Source organism: Rhinolophus hipposideros (genome assembly GCF_964194185.1).
Source record: "Rhinolophus hipposideros genome assembly, chromosome: 12".
In the NCBI taxonomy this organism is placed as follows: Eukaryota; Metazoa; Chordata; class Mammalia; order Chiroptera; family Rhinolophidae; genus Rhinolophus; species Rhinolophus hipposideros.
Window position 1 is genome coordinate 23,918,801 of NC_138058.1, and position 22,375 is coordinate 23,941,175.

At 45.5% G+C, this 22,375-nt stretch overlaps 3 protein-coding genes across 4 annotated transcripts; 2 read left to right on the plus strand and 1 right to left on the minus strand.

Moving 5' to 3' along the window:
• Window positions 1–3: 3 nt before the first annotated feature.
• Window positions 4–3,715, minus strand: WDR54 (WD repeat domain 54). 2 transcript variants are annotated; one of them, XM_081069277.1, is made up of 10 exons: window positions 3,629–3,715; window positions 3,022–3,244; window positions 2,790–2,852; window positions 2,326–2,392; window positions 2,180–2,233; window positions 1,737–1,864; window positions 793–893; window positions 530–692; window positions 269–343; window positions 4–191 (listed from the first exon to the last, which is right to left on the minus strand). In XM_081069277.1, the coding sequence occupies exons 1-10, from the start codon at window positions 3,670–3,672 to the stop codon at window positions 60–62; spliced, it is 1,050 nt and encodes a 349-aa protein (XP_080925403.1). In that variant the 5' UTR covers window positions 3,673–3,715; the 3' UTR covers window positions 4–59. The 2 variants fall into 2 exon arrangements, with proteins under 2 accessions (XP_080925403.1, XP_080925404.1); XM_081069278.1 differs by lacking the exon at window positions 2,180–2,233.
• Window positions 3,716–3,796: 81 nt separating this feature from the next.
• LOC308506181 (uncharacterized protein C2orf81) lies at window positions 3,797–8,482 on the plus strand. Its single transcript, XM_081069276.1, has 4 exons — window positions 3,797–3,891; window positions 6,384–6,605; window positions 6,692–6,913; window positions 7,071–8,482. Exons 1-4 carry the CDS (start codon window positions 3,874–3,876, stop codon window positions 8,295–8,297), a joined length of 1,689 nt encoding a protein of 562 aa, XP_080925402.1. The 5' UTR covers window positions 3,797–3,873; the 3' UTR covers window positions 8,298–8,482.
• Window positions 8,483–9,108: 626 nt separating this feature from the next.
• On the plus strand, window positions 9,109–15,431 carry LOC308506183 (retinol dehydrogenase 12-like; the record flags this gene model as incomplete). Its single annotated transcript, XM_081069279.1, has 6 exons — window positions 9,109–9,283; window positions 9,454–9,693; window positions 10,729–10,818; window positions 14,194–14,382; window positions 14,876–14,982; window positions 15,097–15,431. The coding sequence occupies 6 exons, from the start codon at window positions 9,109–9,111 to the stop codon at window positions 15,283–15,285; spliced, it is 990 nt and encodes a 329-aa protein (XP_080925405.1). The 3' UTR covers window positions 15,286–15,431.
• Between the last annotated feature and the right edge of the window lie 6,944 nt (window positions 15,432–22,375).

Below are 22,375 nucleotides of genomic sequence, written 5' to 3' on the forward strand. Positions count from 1 at the left end.
GGGCTAGGTGTGAAGGTACTTTATAAACACCACTGGGAGAAAGGAGGGCTGCTCTCCTCTCACACGCTGCTGAACCTCAGGATCTCAGCGAGGTCATAGCCAGTCACAGCAAAGGAGCGGCCTGAAGGATCACAGAATCGGGCGCCACATACCTGGGTGTCAGGCACACACTCCCCGTGACAGTGTTCCACCTGGGAGACAAGAGGGGCTGCTCAGGGCCTGCTGCCCCAGCTTGGGTTCCCCACTCCATAACTCTAGCCGTACGTACCTCAATGTGGCCACTCTCCGGGCTTCTGCTCAGCTTCCACATGTGTACAAAGGTGTCCTCGGCCGCAGACAGTAGCTATTTAAAAAACGCAGGGAAGACGAGTGGGAGTCGGAACATGCTGACGGGACTGGTACAGCTGCACTGGCTAGACCAGGTGCCCGGGCGGGGGCTACACCAAGTGGCAAAGACAAGCTTGGACAGTTCCTCTCAACATCCCAGCACCGGGAACAAGGGAATGTAGGGATGGAGGAGGAGACTGACCTTGCCCACCTCGGGAGCCAGGTCCAGGGCACAGATGGCCCGGGCATGGGCGTTGATCTGGACATGTAGAATTCCTGTACTGGCCTCGTACAAACGTACTTGCCCGTTCCCATAGCCTGCTGCTACGGTCCCCTGCCACAACTGCACGGAAGTACATGGGACCCTGCAAAGGTGATGCCCCACTTTAATTTCCCCAGACCCAAGCACACTCCCCACCCTGAAGCTACCCTCAGGAAGGCCTCAGCTCCTTCTGCCTCACCTACCCAAATCCTGGAATTCGGGTCGATAATTTGAATTCAGGACCTGATTGCCAGACACACAGCAAGCCTGAGTCATCTGCCGTCACCATGTCAGCCATGCAGTCCTGAGGGGAAAGGCAGGATCAGCCCTTCCCTTTCTTCCCTGCTGGATCCTATATACAGGGGAAGGGAGGCAGTATTTATTTGCATCTTTGCCTCTCCAGGGAAAGGAAAGATGTGGAGCCCTCCACAGGCTGGACTCAGGGTTCCCTTAGGAAGCAAAATGCTTTCCTTGCGTTCTTCGGAACACACACACACACAACACACACACACACACCCACATTAGGAGGCAGCATACAATTGTCCTCAGTGGATGGATGATGAAACAGGCCATAGGGTTGTGACATTCTGAAGGTCTAACAGAGAGCCAATCACAGTCATGTCTAGACTCGGCCCTGTGACCCCCAACTCCAGGGAGCCACCACAGCCCATGGACCTAGCTCTGGGCCAGGTTCAGTGGAGAATATGAATTAGAAGATACAAACCAGGTCCTCAAGAGGTTTGCAATCCAATTAGGGACAAAAGAGTTGTCTTTGAAAGCAGTACCAATTCAGGGTTCAGGGGAAGGCTTCCTGGAGGTGGTGGCACTGGAGGTAAGCCTGACGAGGTAGGACTTGCCCAAGTCCAGAGAAGGAAGCTGCCTATGTCAGAGCTAGAAACCGTCTGTTCCAACTCCTCAACTCACGCCAGCACTGAAAAGTGTTAGTGAACTATTACATGCCATGTAAACGTAAAGCATCTGGCTTCATCACTGGACCTCAGGTTGCTGATACCCAGGAACGTGCAGTAATTTGCCCAAAGTCATCCAGCTGCTTAGTGACAGAATCAAGACTTGAATCCAGGTCTGTTGCGTCCCAAGGGGGGAAGGCTCCCAGGCTCACCGCAAGTGGAAGGGGGAATCCACTCACCTGTCCCTGGGCAGGCTCGCTGGCAATGTCTGTGATCGATGTTGGGTGTGCAGCTAGCTCTTCACTCAGTACAATGTTGGGACCCTTGGCTGGGATGTCAAATACCAGTACCCGGCCTGACCACGTTCCTGCAGAAGCAGTGCGTCCTGGTCCTCACTAGTCTCCAGCCACCACGCTCAGAACCCCCTCCATCCCAGAAACCTTAGTAACAAATTCACTTCTCACTGTTCCAACAGCCCTGCCCCTCCATGACTACCCTTATTCTATCCTTCCCTGCCCCTCTGAACGCTTCCACGCCTCTTTGGAGTCTCGCATACCCCCCTTCACTTCTACACTTTCCTCTAATCCTCCACAATTTCCTCAGACCTTCAGCATCCTCCTGGCCAAAGTCCACACTCCTATGACTCCAGCAGCCCCCAAAGTCTTCCCCTTGGCCCCCTCACCCACACAGATGAAATGGCCACTGCAAGCAATTCCTCGGGCAAACATAGCCTGTACTGAGTAGGAAAGGGGTAAAATATTAGACATAGAGCTTCCTCCAGCCCCAGAAAACACTCCCTACCCCCGCCCGACTCAGTCCTGCAGGTACCTGGAGAGGCATTTCCAGAGTCCAGCGCGTGCCAATAGACCATGACGGAGCCATCAGACTCATACACCTGGAAGATGAGGGCAAGGGCAGGGGCACAACCCAGCTAACCTTTGCTGCACTCTGCTGAGCATGTCGCATACTCATCTTAGCGTTAGCCCATGTACTCCTCAGAACAACTGGCAGAAGGCACTACTTTTATTCCTATTGTACAGAGGGGGACACGGAGGCTCTGAGAAGTGAACTCCATTGCCCAAGGGCATACAGCTAGCAAAGGGGCAGATAATGGAGATGGCACTTGAGAATTGGAAAAGATAGAAGAAGGGTTGAAGATGAGAAATAAGGACGAGTCGGGTAAGCACGTGTAAACTTCGGGAGTGTTTAGAGGCACGTGGGGAAAGGTCTCAGGGCCTTGGAGGGGTTGAGAAGCCTCTAGTGGGGGAGGATTAGGTGGGTCCCCCTCTTACCTGTATTCCTCTATGTGAGGTGAGCACCAGCAATACTCGGAAGGGAAGGACACACCAGTGGAGCTGGAGGGAGGTGGATCGGGGCAGGAAGAAGTGGTCAGAGCAGGGGACACGAGGACTCAGAAAAGTGGAAATTCAGAGGGTTTGGGAAAGCCTATTCTTTGAAGTCTGGAGAGGAAGAACAGGGGTTAGGGCTGGGTTCAGCAACACCACCCCTAAATCCATGCCTCACCTGGGTGATAAGTGCGGGGCTCACTCCGGCTCCCTCTTTAGCGTGGAGCTGGCGCTGGGCCAAAGGCACGCCCTCAGGAGCAGCGCTCAGAAGCTGGGCGCTGGGTCCATGGACGACCCCGAAATGTGTGAGGTTGCGGACGGGCAACTGCAGCACGCTGAGGTTGTTGCACAGGGCGGCAGCAGAGCCGCGAAGGGGAATGGAGCGCTCCCGACGGAACATCCTAGACGAGAGACGCCCGAGTCACCAAAAGAGCAGGGGTAAACGGATGGGGGGTCCTGCGGGGTGTCGGGGGTGCCGTCGTGAGGCACTGGGGAAGACTCCTGAGATTGGGTCATGATGTCATGGTGGACCCCGAGGACAGTGATGGGGGGGGTCTGGCGCAGGGAGCGTCTCCTGGAGCAGGAGAGGGGAGCCCTAGTGCTGTCCTGGGCGATGGGGGAATCCTAGAGGAGGAACGGTGATGGCGCAGGACCCGGCGGCCCCAAGTGCCCGAGCCAAGGCGTGTTGACGCAGGGTAGCTCCCAGGTCCTTCCTCCCTCGGTTCGGCTCCCAGAAGCCCCCGGCCCGGGTCAGAGGTCACACCAGTAGCCCCAGGTCGGCTTGCCTGACGCCAGGATCCTTCCGTCCCTCCGAATCCGCCGCCACCATAGAGACGACGCACGTACGCACGGCCGTTGGGCGGGGCGAGCAACCCAAACGTACAGCGCGTGGAGCGGTTGCCGGGGTAACTATGGGCGGGGCGAGCGGCGCTGCGCACTGTTTGGTTGTCGGTGCGACCGTTAGGCAGAGGCTACAGGATCCGGGCGGGGAAGCTGCTGACACCTAGAGGTTGGAGAATCAGCTGCGGCGATGACGCACGAAAGCTCGGTGAGCTGCAGCTCAGCTCGGGGTGCGCCAGAGCCGGGATCGGCCTTTAAGGTCGGTGTCGGAAACCGTGAGCCAGCTACGGGACACCCAGCGCCCGCCCGCCCACGCTGGCGTCCAGGGTGACCGAGGAATCCAAGTCGGACACCTGGGCCGAAAACCGCACCTGCACCACGCCCACTCACAGTCGCTTTGTCGCTCTCGGAAGGAGAGGGAAGGGGTCAGATGGGTGGTGCAGAGTCCAAGAACAAGAAGTGACTTGGAAATAGCTAATGCATGTAATAAGTCTCTTACGTTGAGGTACCTAGTTAAATGTATAAATCAGGCATTGGGGAGAGGTGTTGCCAAATAAGTTACCCCCTTTGAGAGTTTCAGAAGGAAGAAATGGATTAAGTAACTCAGAGGCTGCACTTGAAAATCAAATCATTTTAAAACCAAGAAATTTTAAAATAAAACAGATTTGAAGAGACTTCGTGTAACAATATCTCTGGCATCCCTGGTCTGGCCACATCTAGGCATGGTCACTATCACGGGTGTCACATGAGAGGCTGGGAGGGAAACTACGGAACTGGAGTCTCCTCTTCCAGCCCTACCTGTCCTGCTCTGGCCAAGCCTAAACTGGACTTGAGCCATTACCTAGGCTTGCCACCAGGGCTGTTCTCACTAGCAGAGAGGGCAAATGAGACTTAAGGAAGGGATTTTGAGTTCAGTGTGTGAAGTTTAGAAAACACGAGATTTGGGGGAGAATGAATTTGGGGCGACGTCAATATGAGTCATTAAAGTTGGGGGTGAGGAGGCAAAGGTTTGGGAAGATTACATTTAGAGGTGAATTTTAGAAGGAACCAAGTTCAAGGAGACTGTTGTGGGGAAGTGAGGAGACTCCCAAGAATCTGCTAGGAAATTCCTATGTCCTGAAATGAATCTTTGGGACTAGTCTTTTTCTAAGTGGATTTTTCTTGATTGTAAAAGGATACAAACTAACTGTAGAGAACTTATAAAATGAAGAGCGGAGGAAAGAAACAGGCCCATTGTTAAAGTGTTGGTGTTTTCCTTTTCTTCAACAATACTGGTTTACCTTATCTTTGATCATGCTTGATATGTAATTTTGTACCTGTTTCTTTCATTTAACATTAGGTCATTTGCAAATTCTTCTTAAAGATTACCTTCAATAATTGCGTAATATTTCATCGTATAGATAGTGCACAATTAGCTATCTATTCTTTTTGTTAGATATATGTTCTCAATATTCTGATATTATAAATCACACCACAGGAAATATGTTGGAGAATGTATTTTTATTTTCATTTCAGAATATGCCTTTGAGTGCATCTATAAAACTGGAATTGATATTTTTGAAGATTAGACATGTTTTCAAATGTTTATTAGTGACCTAACAGTTCCACTTTTGTGAAATGTTATGTCGTTTGCTTATTTTCCTTTGTAAAAATTTAATTAAAAAATTTTTTTTTCAATTACAGTTGACATTCAATATTATCTTAGTTTCAGGTATAAGGTTTTTCTTATGTGAGTTTTTAATATATTTTGGGATATTTATTTTTTTCATATTTGCTATAAATATTTTTTGTTTGGGAAGCAGTATAAAGTCAGACTCTAGAGTCAAACTTGCATATGAATCATGACTCCACTACTTCCTTGCTGTGTGATCCTGAGAAAATTCTGTAAAATGGGGATAAAAAGAGTATGTAGTCTAAAAAAAATGTAGGAATTGAATCAATGTATGTGACTTTAAGTGCCAGTGTTTACATGCCAGCAAATGGTAACCACTATCAGCTTGTAAGTAGGAATGTTTTAAAATATAAGTACAGAAAAATTTGACTTATTTGTATATACCTATCTACCTATTTTTTAAATTATTATTACATTACTTTTATGCTTAAGCAGTTCTTTCTCGCCCAGAGGTTATATGACAATTTAACCTATTTTTCCTACATTTAATTTTTGTTTATATTTTTGTTTTATTTGTGTGTGTGTGTGTGTCTGTGTTTATCCTTTACTGCATCTGGAATTTATTTAGATGTATATTGTGAAATGAGGATCTAAAGTGATTTGGAGGATGGGGAGGAGAAAAGGAGACTCTAAACAGCATCAACAATACCAGCACCATATATTGACTGTCTTTTTCAAGAACTTCGAACACTTTGAACTAGTGCAAATAGCTCCAACTGTGAAGTTGGAGCTATGTATAGCCTGGGTTTACTGTGTGATCCCAAGCAAGTACTGGTTAACTTGTGTCAAGTTTCAGTTTCTTTGTCTGGGAAATGGGTTTAGGGAGCTGTTATGAAAATTAAATTATCTATGTCAAACACCTAAAGAGCATCTGTTACGCGGTAGGCTCTTACGAGTAGTAAATTGTCCCTTTCAAAAGGTTTTTCCTTACTACTGGATAACGTGAGAAAGCTTCTCCCTAGCCTACAGTTGCTTCTCTGTTCCACTCCTGGGCTTCCTGCACTGACTGCCCTATTCCTTTCCCACAGAGGCAGGCCCGAGACCGCGGGGTGACGCGATCCAAGGCAGAAAAGGCACGGCCGCCTACCGTGCCGGTGCCGCAGGTGGACATCGTTCCTGGGAGGCTCACTGAGGCTGAATGGATGGCGCTGTCTGCTCTGGAGGAAGGCGAGGACGTGGTGGGGGACATCTTGGAGGAGCTGCTGGTGCGAGTCATGGACTCTGCCTTCAAAGTCTACCTGACTCAGCAGGTGGGCCTCAATCTGGGTCCTCCAGACCCACTTCCCGACTCTCCCACAGTCCCTGCCCAGCTGAGACCCCTTTCTTGCCTCCACAGTGCGTTCCATTCACCATCAGCCAGGCTCGGGAGGCCATGCTGCAGATCACCGAGTGGTGCTTCCTGGCCCGGGACGAGGGAGAATCTGCAGTGGCAGAGGACCCCACATGGGGCGAGGACGAGGAGCCCTTGCCCTGCCCAGTTGACGCGTGGGCTCAGGGATGCGTGCCCGTGCTGCACGCGCCCGCCTCCGTGGGGCTGGAGGAGCCCTTCCAAAGTGAAGTAAGCCCAGCCCCCAGCTCCCTCCGACCCCTACCCCGACCCCAGCGGGATCCTAGTTCTCCTCAGGGCCTCTGGACTCCTCCACCCGTAGCTCCTCGCTCCTCTTTCCGACTCTTACTACCTACCTCCCACCCCCATCCCGGGTGCACTTCCCCAGGACCAAGAGAGCGCGGACCAGACTTCTTTAGGAAGATCGTGGATGGATAGAGGCTTTGAGGAGCGGATGGAATCTCGGGAACATTGTCGCAAGCTGAGCGACACCCCCAGTGCCCCGTCCACGCCGGAGCCATCTCAGGAGGCCGGGCCCGGGTGTCCTGTAGAGGAACTGGAAGGCAAGGGAGGAGGCCACTTGTCCTCTGCCGAGTCCTCGAACATGAGCCTCCAACGGTCGTCGTCGTCGGTGGAGATGGCTCCCGCCGGCGGTCCCCACCCTTCAGTGGCGCTGTCCCTGGTAGCCAGCCCCGAGGAGTGGGCCGCGAGGGCACAGCCCCGCCGCTCCCAGTTCTCGCCGGGGGACCTTGACTGTCGCGCGCCGCAGCTGCCCGCGGCTGGAGACCTGCCGGAGCTTAACAAGGAGGCGGTGCGGGGCCTGGCCTCGGGCGAGACGTGGGACGGCTCCTCTGCGGGTGGTCTCGCCGCAAACGTGTGGCTGAGCTCGCGTGCCCGCAGTTCCTACGGCGCCCTCCGCGAAGCGGCGGTGGCGCGCCTGGACCCCGCGCGGCTCCCGCGGCCCTGGGCGTGCCCCCTGGCTGAGATCGAGGACGCGGACGGCACGGCGCGCTCCCTGGGAACCTACCGTGGGCGCCCGCGGGGCGACAAGACGGAGGCCTGGGCCCGACGTCCTGCCGCCCGGCCCGTCGTCCCTGTCTCCCGGGCAGCTTTCCTCCCTCACCCGCCTGGAGTTCCTTTCCGTGCCTTGTGCCGGGGCCTCCAATTCCCCACAGTAAGCATAGGCCAAACACCGCCAGGCTCCTGGTCACAGCTGCCCTTGCCCAGACCCAAGGGCCGCTTTCTCTACACACCCCGGGAGCTCCCCAAAATGGCCCGCAGCCCCAGACCCCAGATGTGGCCTGGTGCAAAGTGGCCCAGGGGCTGGGAGGGGGACGCCATGTTGCTGGAAAAGCTGTGGGCGGGCGGCACCCACGCGCCTTCTCAGCGCCTGGACCTGGGGTACAAGGAGCCCCCAGATCCTCACAGGTGTCCTCATCCTGAGCTCCACGTCCTCGAGGCCACGTCCCAGCTAATGTGGGAGCCCATGGTGCTGCTGGAAGCCATGAAGCTGGCTCCTGGTGTGAGCCTATGGAACTCAGCCACCCAGATGCTGCTCAGAGCTGGCACACCCCAGCAGGAGGACAAAGAAGGTGACACCTCTCCTCCCATCTAACAGCACCCCACCCAGACAGGTGCCCAGACGTCCCAGGTGACTGTGCTACAGCTAACGAAGAACTCAACCCCTAATATGTGATGACCCCTCCAAGCTCCTGCCCCATTATGAGCCCTGAACCTCAACAAGTGGGAATTCTACCTTCCTTCTGTCTGCTTGCCAGAAATAAACACCTCAGTTGCCTCAACAATTGGCCTGATATCTGTCAGTTTCTTCCACTGAACCGGAGACTAGCAGGTGTCTTACAGGCCTAGAAGAAAAGAGAACACTGGCTCTAGGGAATAAACCCATTTCCACCCTTAGGAGACCCTGCTTCAGGACCAAGGCTACTCCAGCAGAGGCTTTCAGGAGAACCACTCCTGTCTCCACAAAGGAGCAGACATGAGGGTTGTATGTGGGATCTGCCTCAGTTGAGAATACTTACAGTCTGCTTTCAGTTGGGGAGGAAGGGGATAGCCCAGCTTCGGCAGAGTGATTCCAGACATTAGGAATTTGATTTCTCATTTCTCTGGTTCCTAGAGCTCTATCAATTCCAAGTTTCACTTGGAGACAAGTTGGAGCCCATACAGGGCTCAGAGGAGCCCTGACCCTTCTGTTGATTTTTGACTTGGGGTGAGGCAATGAAGTGGCTGGGGCACACAATTTAAGGAGGAACTGGCTCTCAGGTTCAAACAGGTTGCTGGAACAAATGTGAGTGCCTCCTTAAATGTTGTGTCTGGCTCCACACCAGCCTCACTGCTACTTTCCAGTCAGCTTTGACTATCCCTCCTCCCAATGCAGCACTCTGGGTGGCAGGCCTGCAGTCTCTGCTATGTCGCTGTGGTATCTGTTCAGCACCCTGGTCGCAGGGCCCGGCTCTGTCCTCATTTTGGTCCTCCTGCTTAGACTAAGTGTGCGGCTCTGGCATAAGTCTCATCTTTGGGACCTCCAGCGCTGCTCCATGGATCTGACTGGGAAGGTGGCAGTGGTGACTGGGGCCAATAGTGGTGAGTGCTCCTACCGCCCTATCACCTCAATAGGGGCTTCAGCACCCAACAGCATTAACAGGGAGGGCATGGGGAACAGCATCCACTGTCAGCACCCTTGTTCCTCTGCTTGCTCCACTGCCGTCCGGTCACTTCCCAGACTAGCCAAGTCTGAAGCTGCCCTCCCGTAGGTATAGGGAAGGTTGTGTCCCAGGAGCTGGCCCGCCGTGGGGCCCGTGTGATCCTTGCTTGCCGTAGCCGTGAGCGTGGACAGCAAGCCCTGGCTGAGATCCAAGCAGCCTCAAAGGACGCCTGCATTGTGCTTGGCGAGGTGGACTTGAGCTCTATGGCCTCCATCCGGACCTTCGCCCGCTGGCTTCTACAGGAATACCCTGAGATACATCTGTTGGTTAACAACGCTGCGGTCTGTGGTATGTGCCCTGACTTGCTTCTCCCCAACACATTTCAGGAGCCTCCTTTCTAGCTCAAGAACCCCAAAACAGGCATCCCCAAAGCATAATCTATGCACCCTCTGGAACACTAATTCATACATAACCCTAAAGACCCTGCTTTAAGCTATAGCCTCAAATTTTATTCCCCCCGTCTTTGCACATACCCATTCCTGTGGCTTTTCTACTGAACCCCAGTATATCCCCTCAGACTTTGTGTTGTGTCTGCTCGCTCATGGGCTGGGAAAGAATTCACGAGTCAGGTAGAAATATAGAAGGAAGATTTATCAAAGTAAGAGAAGAGTTGGCTGGAAACTACTGCAAACTACTGCGTTGAGACTTTGGCTTTAAGTTTTATATTTTCTAACCAGGATGCAAATCACTTTGGCCTGGAGTAGAATTCTCTACAGAGTTCAGCTTTGTCCGTTTGAGTGGGGGAAACGGGTTAAACTGGTAATTGCAACCTATGCGTTGATTATGTAGGTTTAAGTTGGAGCTAGGAGTGGATCCCACACAGATGTAAAACCTCTCCCTTGTCACAGGGCCAGCACTGGGCCAAGATAAATAGAAACATTGAAACTGGTATTTGTACCATATTTCTCAGAAAATAAGACCGGGTCTTATATTAATTTTTGCTTCAAAAGATGCATTAGGGCGTATTTTCAGGGGATGTCTGTACAACAATCTACATTTATTCAAATACAGTCATGTCATCATTTTCTGGAACATTGTCATAACGTACTAAATGCATCTGTCTGGCTGACGATCTTAACTGGGCCTTATTTTCAGGGAAACACGGTAGTAAATGTATAGGAAGCAGAATCATTAAGGCCTGGTGGAAAGAAAGCAGAGAAAGAAAAGCTTTCAAAAAGCCCCAAGCTAAATTATACTTATACCAGAAATCCAAATCTCCAAATAGAAGATTTAGTGCCACCATTACAATCCCCGTCTTAACACTTTGTCTCCCTCAGTGTTGTCCCTTCATGACCCACTCCCTGTGTTCTTATCTCTTCCCAGGATTGCCCAAGACACTAACCCCGGAGGGTCTTGAATTCACCTTTGCCACAAATTATGTTGGGCCCTTTCTGCTCACAAATCTACTGCAAGGTAAGGAAGCGTGCCTACTTTCTGTGCCGACCCAGTTTCTCCATTCTCCTGACATTTTGCTGGCTTACTGTCTTCCACGGCCACTTCCTTCCCTGTGGCACCCAGCTGCTTGCTGAGCAATGACCCAGTATGCTTTTGCTGCACACAGCAAGGGAATCCCAAGTCAGGATTAGGATGCTAGTAATGGAAGCAGCCCAAAATACAACCAAGCAAGAGGATCTAAGATCCCGCCTCGCCTTCCCTCAGCTCCGAGTTCCAGCCAGACCAGTAGTCAGTCATCTCAACAAAAACTTCTTGAGGGTGGCACTAGGCCACTAGGAACACAGACACCATGCAGACTGACTTCCTGTTCTCAGAGAGCTCAGGAATCACCACGGATGCAGACAGAAACACACTACTGCCTTGGGCCCAAGTCCTTCGACTTTCTGAATTTTTAATCCTTTCCGATGAAAGAGTTTTAGGTTCTTCCTGGGGAGGAGATGGGAAATGGGTGGCAGGCAAATTCTCCCCAACATTTTTTTCCTGAATTATGTAATGATCTCTTTAAGAGAAAATCCATTTTTTCTGGTAAGGTAATATAAAATTGAAAGTGTATAAAAGGGTATACAGAAAAACAAAATCTTTTCCTCTTTTTGAAAATCAGCTACCCATTTCCCTCCTGGGAGGTAACTACTGTTGGCAGAGTCTTCTGTACCCCTTAGTGGCTAATTAATTACATTAGCCCCAACTGGAAAGGGAGCAAGGCAAAACTCTATACACTTGAGACTATGACAGTTTTTATCCTCTCCCTCAAAATTGTAACACATGCCTTCATCTTGTTTGGTAATAGTTGGTTTTGTTTTTTATGTTGTTGTTTTGTTTTTGTTTTTTTAATAAAAAGCATTCATTTGAGCAAAAGTTGCTCCAACCTGGGATACACATATTCAGGTAGCAACCTAAATTGTCTTCCTAGTGATCGTTTCTTAAACTGTCTTCTCTTCAGTCTCCCCTTCTCTAATCTGCTACCTCCTGCCACTTCTAGAAATCATCTTTTGCCATATCACTTTCTTGCTTAAAATCCTCTGAAAGTACTCTGTCCTTTATAGGATAAACTCTAACCTCCTCCTCTTCACTTACAAGACGCCACACAGTCTGAGAACCTCCCCTGTTGCCCTCCCTTAACCCACATCCTCGTCTCCAGCCAATGTGTAGCTCTTGGACCACACTCTGTTTTTTTCTCCTCTGGCTGTGCTTTTGCACATCCGAATCCCCCTATCTGGAGTATCATTTCCCGCCCCCTTAGCCTGGCTAACTTTAGTTCACCTGCCAAGATTTAGCACAGATACACCTGTGCTGTAGATTGTGCCCTGACACCTCTGCCTTCCCAGCCACCCTCAGTTTACAGGGCCCCCCTAAGCCCCTCGTACACATCTCTGTTCCCGAAATGACATTGTTCCATGAGGATCAGTCTCCAACTAGGCCATGAGCCCCTTTGGTCTTTATGTCACTGTGTCTGCAAGTTTGGAGTCCATTATCCTCTAAGAATAATTTTCTCTCTAGCAAATTTTTGCTAAATACCACCTGTTTAAATTTTCATTTGTGATTCTTAATTTCAATGGAGGGCTCAAAATAGTTTTAGCATTTTGCAAACAATATTGTACACTAATATGTGACAACTACTATTTTTCGTAATTTATATAATCCAGACTTTTTTGGTATAGAATTTCATTGTTGTTCCTTTGGAAGACAGTTTTATTTTTATTTTTTCTGTTTTTTTTTAAATTAGTTTCAGGTGTACAAAGCAACATAATAGTTAGACATTTACACCCCTCACAAAGTGATAACCCCCTCCCCTAAGCTACTACCCTTCTGACATCTTATATAACTGTTACAATACCATTGACTGTCTTTCTTATGCTATACTCCACCTACCTTCACTGACTATCTATCCATCCATCCATCCATCCATCCATCCATCCATCCATCCATCCATCCGTCTGGTCTGACAATTAAGTTCGCGAGCTTATTGCAACATGTTGCTAACCTTGTTTTGATATCAGAGGGATTATTCATTATGAATTTGTACCAACTGAACAAACAGTTAACCAAGTTCACTATTTGGAAGTGCTGAAAAGGCTGCATGAAAAAATTAGCAGAAAACGACCTGAACTTTTGGCCAACAATTCATGGCTCTTGCATCACGACACTGCACCAGCTCACACAGCACTGTCTGTGAGGGAGTTTTTAGCCAGTAAACAAATAACCGTATTGTAACACCCTCCCTACTCACCTGATCTGGCTCCCAATGACTTTTTTCTTTACCCAAAGATAAAGGAAATACTGAAAGGTTACTTTGATGACATTCAGGACATCAGGGGTAATACGACGACAGCTCTGATGGCCATTCCAGAAAGAGTTCCAAAATTGCTTTGAAGGGTGGACTAGGCTCTGGCATCGGTGCATAGCTTCCCAAGGGGAGTACTTTGAAGGTGACCATAGTGATATTCAGCAATGAGGTATGTAGCACCTGTTCTAGGATGAGTTCGCGAACTTAATAGTCCAACCTCATATATATATTTTCTTATAGTTGACATACAATATTATTCTACTTCAGCTTTAGGTGTACAGCACAGTGGTCAGGCATCTACACCATCTATGAAATGATCCCCCTGATAAGTCCAGTGCCCATCTGGCATCTTACATAATCTTGACAACAGTGTTGATTATATTCCCCACACTGCATTTCATATCCCCATGACTATATTGTGACTACTAATTTGCTCTTTCTAATCACTTCACCTTCTCCCCCATCCCCTCACCCCTCCCATCTCGCAACCATAGTTGTGTTTTTTTCCTATGTCTCTGAGTCTATGGAAGATAGTTTTTTTTTTTAAAAAACACACAACACTTTTCCTAGAGTCTCTGCACACAATTCTTTCCCCCACACCTAGCACCCTATGTCCTTAGCATCTGTGTGGGTGTCTGCCACAGTCCAGGGGCCTAATGAACATTTGTGGAATGAATAAGTTGATGAATGTATGAATATGTGAGAGAGAGCTCCCAGTGTTTCCAGCCTCTCCTTTCTCCCCTCTCAGTGAGATAAAACATAAACAAGGATCAATTAAATTAGCTCCAGCTGGCAAGTGGAAGAAAAGCAAGACTAAACTCCAAACACTAAAATAAAAGAGCAGGGAGAGCTAATGAAAATGAAGTCTCACTTTACATTAAGGTCCTCTGCACCTAGCCTGGGTGCTTGGGTGGGGCCACCGACCCTCTCCTGAAAGCCCTAGATGGACCCTGCTTTCTGAGTGTCTCCTGGAGAAGCACGTTGGGGAGTGGGCATGGGAGTTTACCCCAACACTTGCACTGAAGGAGTGTGGTCCCATCTCTACCCAGGGTCCCTACAACGGGCAGAGTCAGCCCGGGTGGTGAATGTGTCTTCCTTTAAGCAAACGTGTGGGTACATTGATGAGGAACATCTAACAGGGGCTGGTGGACCTTTGACCTTCAACCAGAACTATTACTGCAGCAAACTGCTTTTGACCTCGTTCACTGGGGAGCTTGCCCGGAGACTTCAAGGGACAGGTAACTGCCTCTGACACCCCTTACTACTCAACTCCAAACTCTTTACACCTTCTCTCAACATATCATGGCATAAAATAATCCTAATATCCCCCAAGCCAGCTGTAAATCTCCTCCATTTACCATTTGTGCACCCTGTATTTCTCTTAACAGATTGGGATGTGTTCACATCCCATTTTCAACCTTTTCCAACTCTCATCACCCATAACATCTCTCTCCTCCCAGTATTTTCCAATACCAACACCATACATCATGTTTCTCCTAAACTTCACCCAACAGTTTCAAATACTTATGTCTCCTTACTGGTTTGGGTACCACCATTCATGTAAGTTACAAAGTACCAGTGTCCCTGGTACCAACCCCCCAAGGCTTTGGTCACCTCTATCCAACAGACCTGGTGGGATCCTTCTTCATTGCACACTGCAGAACCACACTTCATCCGTTCTCCTCAGCATCCTCCTCTCCTTTCACTTTGCACGCTGCCTCATCCTCTCAGGTGTGACGGTGAACTGTGTGGAACCCGGTGTTGTGTACACGGAAATCATGAAGCAGTTCCCTTGGTTATACCGCTTCCTCTTCAAGCTCAGCAGCTTCTTCATTAAGGTGGGTAGGGGAGGAGCTGGCGTGGCCGGAAGAGGGTGGGGCAGGGCTCTGCTTGTCAGTGTGTCCCCAGCAGGCTAAAGTCTGCCTGGCAGTGACATCCCATCCCCTCCCCAGGATCCTAAACAAGGTGCAATCCCAGTCCTCTACCTGAGCTTGGCAAAGGAGCTGAATGGCATTTCTGGAAAATATTTCAGCAGTTCCTGTGTGATAACTCTTCCCCCGAAAGCTGCTCAGGATCCTGTTGTGGCCCAAAGCCTCTGGAATGCCTCAGTCCGACTAACCAACCTAGACAAGACGGACTGATCCCCTGTGACCCCTGCCCTGACTTACCACCTCCCCCGACTCGCAGCCCTTACTCTGAGTGTACTTGTTGTTGGCCAGCTCCAAGGATCAATCATCTTACCCACTTCCTCCTCTCGTTGGGTAAGTGGTACGAGGGCTCAGATTAGCCAGGAGACAGTGTCAGCTTCTATTTTATTGCCAATTCTCTGGTGGAAGTATTCATCTCTTGGGCATTAGGATCTCCGAGTCTACCAAGTCCCAGGTTGTGGTGAGGGGGGGTTGAAACTCCTTCCAGTGAATATTAAAGGTAAGAGAGGGAACTCCCACCTATACTTCTTTGTTCCCAGACCTTTGCATCCTGGCTTTGGGGAAACAACACCACATAGCGTCTTCTGGATTAAGGCATATCCCCCATCCTGTAGGACAGCACCCCAACTTCCCAGGGTGTTGTCTCCCAGCTGCTAATATAACTGAGCCTGCAATAATCTTTCTACCTTTCTATCAACCAGCTGCTCCTGGTGATGAGTCGTGCAATAAAACCAATGAATTCTGGGAGTGAGAGCCTGTCGCTTCTTTCTTGGGGTCTTTGTTCATCTGTATCAATTTTGAAATCAGCTCTACAGATTTCACACGCACACAAATCCTTTTGGGACTGCATTACATCTGCTTGGGAGGACTGACATTTTTATAATATTGAGTTCTAACCATGAACAAGGTATACTCATATCTATTTAAATCTTAATATCTTTACAAAATTTTGAAATAATTTTATCCATAAATATCTTACATAAGTTTTATTATATTTATTCCAGGTACCTTACTTTTTATGCTATTGTAAATGGTATTTTAAAATTTGTATATTGATCACATATTAAGCAACTTTATGAAGTTACCTGATTCTAAGAAGTTATCTGTGGATTTTTTTGTTTTTTCTACCTAGAGAAATCACATCATCTAGGAATTATAACAGTTTTATTTCTTCCCTTTCAACTATCATAACTTTATTTTTTTCTCTAGAAAACCTTGATGGATTTTATAGTATTAAACCAAACTTGCATTTCTGAAATAAACCAAACTTGGTCATATTGCTTCTTTTGTATAGATTGCTAAATTTAGCACTTATGTTTTTTCTTTAGAACTTTTTACTATATTCATAAATAAAACTGGCCTTTACTCTCCTTAACTTATATTGCCATTGTCTGGTTTTGCTGTCCTTGAAATATTGATTTCATAAGGTGACTTGGGGATTTGTGTTAGTCCAGGGACATCATCTAAGAAACAGATGCCAAGTGAGGATGAAATGTACAAGAAACTTGTGTGGGAGAATGGCTGTGAGAAAAAATGGGGAGAGGCTGGGAGGTGCAGCAGACTGTGAGTGAAGGAGAACGGGAAGGAAAAAAGGTTGGTTGGGAGCATCTTAGCAAGCAGTGAGATTGTTTTTCCATTTTTAAAGTCTCTCTTGTTTTGAAAGTATCTAATCTATTTCTGTTCCTTAGTGGTTCGTCTAAAAAATTTAACCTGCATATTTAAATTAACAGTAGCTTTAATCAATATCATTATGCTTGTTTCGAACAATACATAGCTCTTAGCATCCTTTCATATTATCATTCCCTTTGAATTTATGTGGTTTTGTAACTCAATGTTTTAATTATATTATTTCATTAATCTCACAAATCAGATATATTGTTATTATTTTAAATAGTTGATATTTGTGTAGATTTACCCATATGTTTAATATTTTCTTTGCTCGCTCTTCTTTTTTGTATCTCAGATTTTCTATCTGGGATTATTTTTCTTCTATCCAAAGTGCATCCTTTAAGATATTCCTTTAATGAGGATTCGTGATAGACAGAATTCTAAGATGGCCTCCAAGATTCTTACCCTCTTGTGTGCACATTCTGCATAGTCTCCTCCCCTTCAGTGTGAGCATAACTAGTGAATATGATGGAATTTAACTCCTGTGATTACATTATGTACCTGGAAAATGATATTTTGCTGATGTGATTAAAGTTTGGAGTCAGTTGGCTTTGTGTTAATCGAAGGGGAGATTATTTTGGGTGGGCCTGACCTAATCAGGCAAGCCTTTAAAAAGGATTAGACCTTCCCAGAAGTCAGAGAGGTTCCCCTGTTTACCACGAAGAAAGCTAACTGCCACATTTGGGAGAGGGCTACACTTACCTGGCCTCTAGGAGTGGAAACTTCAGTTCTATAGGCCTATGGAACTGAATTCTGCCAATAATCAGTGAGCTTGGAAGAGGACCTAGAGTCCAGATGAGATTGCAATCCTTGGTGATACCTTGATTTCAGCCTGATGACACCCAGGGGACCCAGCTAACCTGTACTCAAGACTCCTGACTCACTGAAACTGTGAGACAATAAATGTGTTATTTTAAGCCACTATATTTGTAGTAATTTGTTATGTGGCAATAAAAAACTAATACAGGATCTAATGATAGTAAATTTCCTCGGTTTCATTTGTTTGATTTTTTTTTTACTTTACTGTTGTTTTCGAAGAATCATTTTGCTGGCTAGGGAATTATAGGTTGATAGTTATTTTCTCTTGTTTTAAAAAACATTTCTTTGTATTCTGGCTTTATTGTTACTATTGAGAAATCAGATGTTAACCTAACAGATGTTTTATAAGGAATCTGCCTTTTCTGTCTTGCTCCTTTTTAGATTTTATCTTTGTCCTTGTTTTTCTACAGTTTCACTATTATTAATCCAGATGTGTACTTCTTTTTGTTTATCCTGGTAGGAAGCCCTTGGATTTCTTGAATTGGAAGATATATATGTATCCAGTATTTCTCTTTAAATACAGCCTCTCCTTTATTATCTTTCTTTTTTTATGGAATTGCAATTAGATAAAGGTTGGACTTTCTCACTTGCTCTTTCATGTTTTTTCTCTTCCACATTTTCCTTCATCTTCTATGTTAAAGCTGCATTTCAGTTCATTTTTTTAGATCTATTTTCCAATTCCCTAATTCTCTCTTCAGCTATGTGAAAAATAATCTAAATGCAGAAACTTTAAAATGGAATTGAACTGCCATCCAGAGAAACAGCCTTGCACATCTTATGCCTCAGACCTTTGGAATGTTAAAACAGGGCAAAATAACCTTTGAACTGGGCCTAAAGCAACATTGTGTCCCAAAGAACTGTTTACAAGATAACAAGAAAGCAGATATTATGACAACTGGTCTGATGTCTACCAGACTGATAATAAAAAATATTGTTTAGAATTAACATCACAATGTTAGCTTATCTGAACCAATAAAAATGCCTTTCTTCTATTGATGTAATTGTTCTCCTCTTTCTCCTATTTCTCATTGCCTTTGTCTCCTAATTGGAACACTATTTGGATGTCTGCCTGAATCAGCACTTCTCAAACAGCTATTTTATTTTTTTAATCTCAAATAAATGCTTGTTCCCTCTTACTTTGAAAGGCTTTTTATTGTAGTGTAACGTCTGTGACTAATCTTTTGTTTATGCTATCTAATAACTTTGTATTATAATTATTATATTGTATTATTATATTTTATAATTGGTTGTTCTGCCAATCTATCTAGTCAATTTTTATAATCTCTTGTTCCTTCTTTATATTTAAAGCCCCCTTTATGTTTTTAAAAAACACATTAAACATATTCATTTTATATACTGTAACTGAAAATCCCAATGTCTGTAATCTCTGCAGGCTTTGGGCGTCTGGGCTGGGGCATCTGGCATGAGGCTGGGACCCCTCGCTCCTCAAGAGGCACCTCCATGGCCAAATATCCCTCCTGAGCTTTAACTACCACACATGATGTGGGACCAGCCCATTCATGCCTCCGTCCCTCCTACCCATCTTGTGGAGGCCTCTTCTGTGTGTCCTTAGATATAGGACTTCTGTTCAGCTAGACTTCAGGTGTTTCTCAATGATGGTTTTTCTGTAGTTTAGTTGTAATTTTGATGTGGTCATACGAGGAGGCAAATGCAATGTTTACCTAATCCGCTAGCTTCACTGGAATTCCTAATATATATATATTTACCAATTGTAATCATTTTCAGATTAATTTGGCATTTTCTATGTAGGTCATTTTATCATTTGTGAAAAGTTATATTTTGAGTTTAATGAGTTTAATTTTTTCCTTTCTATCTTTATATTTTTTCTTACCTTATTGTATTAGTTATGTCCTAAAATACAATGTTGATTAGAATCAGAATTATTGGACATCTTTGTATTCCTGAATTTAGAGAATCTAATGAGATCTTGTATTCTTTTCAAGGGTTGATATTTGTTTTAACAAAAAGTCTCTATCTGTATATATGGTTTTTCCCAAGATTTCTACAATAGAACTTGTGTGGTCCTAAGTCCCCACTGTCAGAATAACTTCTTATGGTTGGTCTGGCTTGTCCTACATTGTGGATTCTTCTTATTACACAGTCTTCGAGGTCCCTGAGGGACCATCCTCACACTCCCCACTTCTACTCCAGAAAAAAATGGGGAGCAACAAATCTGGTGCTCCCGGGGCCACCTTCTCTCCCTACACTCTCCCAGTGTGTGATAACAAAGCCAGCAATGATGAGTACACATTAGGTTCTTTCCTGAAGGCCAGGCCTTCTCATGAAAGTGTAGCAAGGGTTGAAGTTCTGTCTCTAGACCATGCAAATATGAAAGCCACTGGCCACGTGTGGCTACTGAGTACTGGAAATGTGGCTAATGAGGAACTGAATTTTAAATGTTATTTAATTTTAATTAAGTAATATTTAAGTTCAAAAATGTATATCAATCCAGTTATTGGAAATATTCTAAATATGTTTGAAACATGTTGCATACATGAATCTACTTCAACTGGAAATTTTATAAAATCTAAACCAGATCAAGTAGCTCCAGTGAAAATTTTACCACCTGAATAGAGATGTGCTGTAAATGCCAAATAAACACTGGATTTCAAAGACCGTACAAAAAAAGTAAAATATTTCATTAATATTTTTGTATGTGTTACATATTGAAACAATGATAGTTTGGATATCTTTTTTTTTTTTGTGTAGTTCGTTTATTTATTTACTTATTTATTTTTATTAAATTTATTGGGGTGACAATTGTTAGTAAATTTACAGAGATTTCAGGTGTACAATTCTGTATTACATCGTCTATAAATCCCATTGTGTGTTCACCATAGTTTGGATATCTTGTTAAATCAATTTCACTTGTTCCTTTTAACTTTTTTAAAATTATAGCTGCTAGAAAATTAAGATTATATGTGTAGCTGGCTTATGAAATTTAATTTTAATAATTTTCTCAAAAAAAACCTGTAAAATTTATTAGCCTACGTCTCAGTTTAAGACAATTTAAACACTTCCATTTTTATTCCTATTGGTCAGTGTTGGTATCACTAAGCTCGATGCTTCTCTCCCCCGCATCTGTTCTCTCGGATCTGGCTTTGTCACCTTTGATTTCTCTCTGCCTCTATCCAATCCCATCTGCAAGTCTCTCAGCCTGAAAACCACCTCCACCCTCTGGAAAACAGCATTCCTTTCCTCAAGGGGAGGGTTTCCTTCTTGCTCCCTTCCCATGTTCTGGAATGCCTAGGATTCTACCCAAGCGAGCACAGATCATCTCTATTCAGCACCACAGGTTGGGAGGATGGGCTCCAGTCATGCAAACTGGAATTTGGAGTCCTAGTGGTCCTGTTCAGGATTCCCCATCAGAGGAAGCCTCAGACTGGCGCCTGTGAAAAAACACATAGGACAAAGACAACATTAATTTTCCTTGAACCACTTAGCCTAATCCGATATAAAAGAAAAAAGATTTCCCCCATTAGCATGTCCTGTTCTTTAGACTCATTGGTACCCCCCTTTCATGGTGCTGAGAAGCATCTGGGTCTTTCCTGTATCCTCACCCCCATTCCATCTGAGGCCTGGCAGCTTCACATGAAAACTCAGCACATCTGTTAAAAGTTGTTAGAGACACTGAGAAGGATGACTCCAGCTCAAATAATAATAAGAAAATACACTTAAAAAAATTTCAAGGCAGATCAATATGTACTAATATGGATAACCTCTAAGATACATTGTCCAATGGAGATAAAAATATGGTTCAGAACAGTGTGTATAGGAAGATGCTGTTCGCATCTACAATGCTTAAGTTTTCAGAGACCAACTCTGAAAAAGCAAACAAAAAACTGGCATCAAGTGTTGCTTTGGGTAGGGATCTTTGGGATGGGATAAATGGGATATGTACTTATATTTAAAAAATATGTGCATATTTACAATAGCCAAAAGGTAGAAACAACACACATGTACATAGATGGGTGAATGGATAAACAAAATGTGGTACATACATTAAATGGAATATTATTCAGCCTTTAAAGGAAGGAAATGCTGACACATGGTACAACATGAATGAACTTTGAAGACGTAAGCCAGACACAAAAGAACACATATTGTGTGATTCTGCTTATATAAGGTATTTGGAATAGTCAAATTCACAGAGACAGAAAGTAGAATGTTTGTTACCAAGGGTTAAGGAGAAAAGGGAGTCCCGTTTAATGGGTACAGAGTTTCAGTATGGAAAGATGAGAAAATTTTGGAGATGGATAGTGGTGATGGTTGCACAATAAAGTAAATGTACTAGTGCCACTGAACTGTACACTTAATAGTAGTTAAAATTTATGTTATGTATGTTTTCCCACAATAAAAAACGTTTGTATGTAGTGCCTTTTAAAATCTTTAAATCTATTTTCATGCCATTTCTCTTTAATTAAGGGGATGGGGGCTATTTGTACTAAAATTATAGATGCATTTATTATTTGACCCAAATTATCCTACAGATATACCTGTTCACATATGGAATGTCTTATGTACAAGGGGATTCACTGCAGCATTGTTTGCAATAGCAAAAGAATGGAAACAAAATATCCCACATATGTACAAGGGGATTCACTGCAGCATTGTTTGCAATAGCAAAAGAATGGAAACAAAATATCCCACTAGAAGAAGCTGGTTAATGAGTTAATTGTATCCATGCAATAGAATACTATGCAGCTGAAAAAAATGAATGAGGAAGAGCTCTACTTACTGATTTCGAAAGATCTCCAGGATGTATTGTTAAGTGAAGAAAGTAAGGTGCAAGTGT

Bases quoted from the DNA above. Each gene is read 5' to 3' on its own strand.
- LOC308506181 (XM_081069276.1), top strand. The intron at 6,606-6,691 runs GTGGGCCTCAAT...TTGCCTCCACAG, and splicing joins AAGTCTACCTGACTCAGCAG to TGCGTTCCATTCACCATCAG. The intron at 6,914-7,070 runs GTAAGCCCAGCC...GCACTTCCCCAG, and splicing joins AGGAGCCCTTCCAAAGTGAA to GACCAAGAGAGCGCGGACCA.
- WDR54 (XM_081069277.1), bottom strand. From the start codon at position 3,672: ATGGTGGCGGCGGATTCGGAGGGACGGAAGGATCCTGGCGTCAG. The intron at 2,393-2,789 runs GTAAGAGGGGGA...CTCATCTTCCAG, and splicing joins CCTCACATAGAGGAATACAG to GTGTATGAGTCTGATGGCTC. The intron at 1,865-2,179 runs GTGAGGGGGCCA...CTGCTTCTGCAG, and splicing joins TGGCCATTTCATCTGTGTGG to GAACGTGGTCAGGCCGGGTA.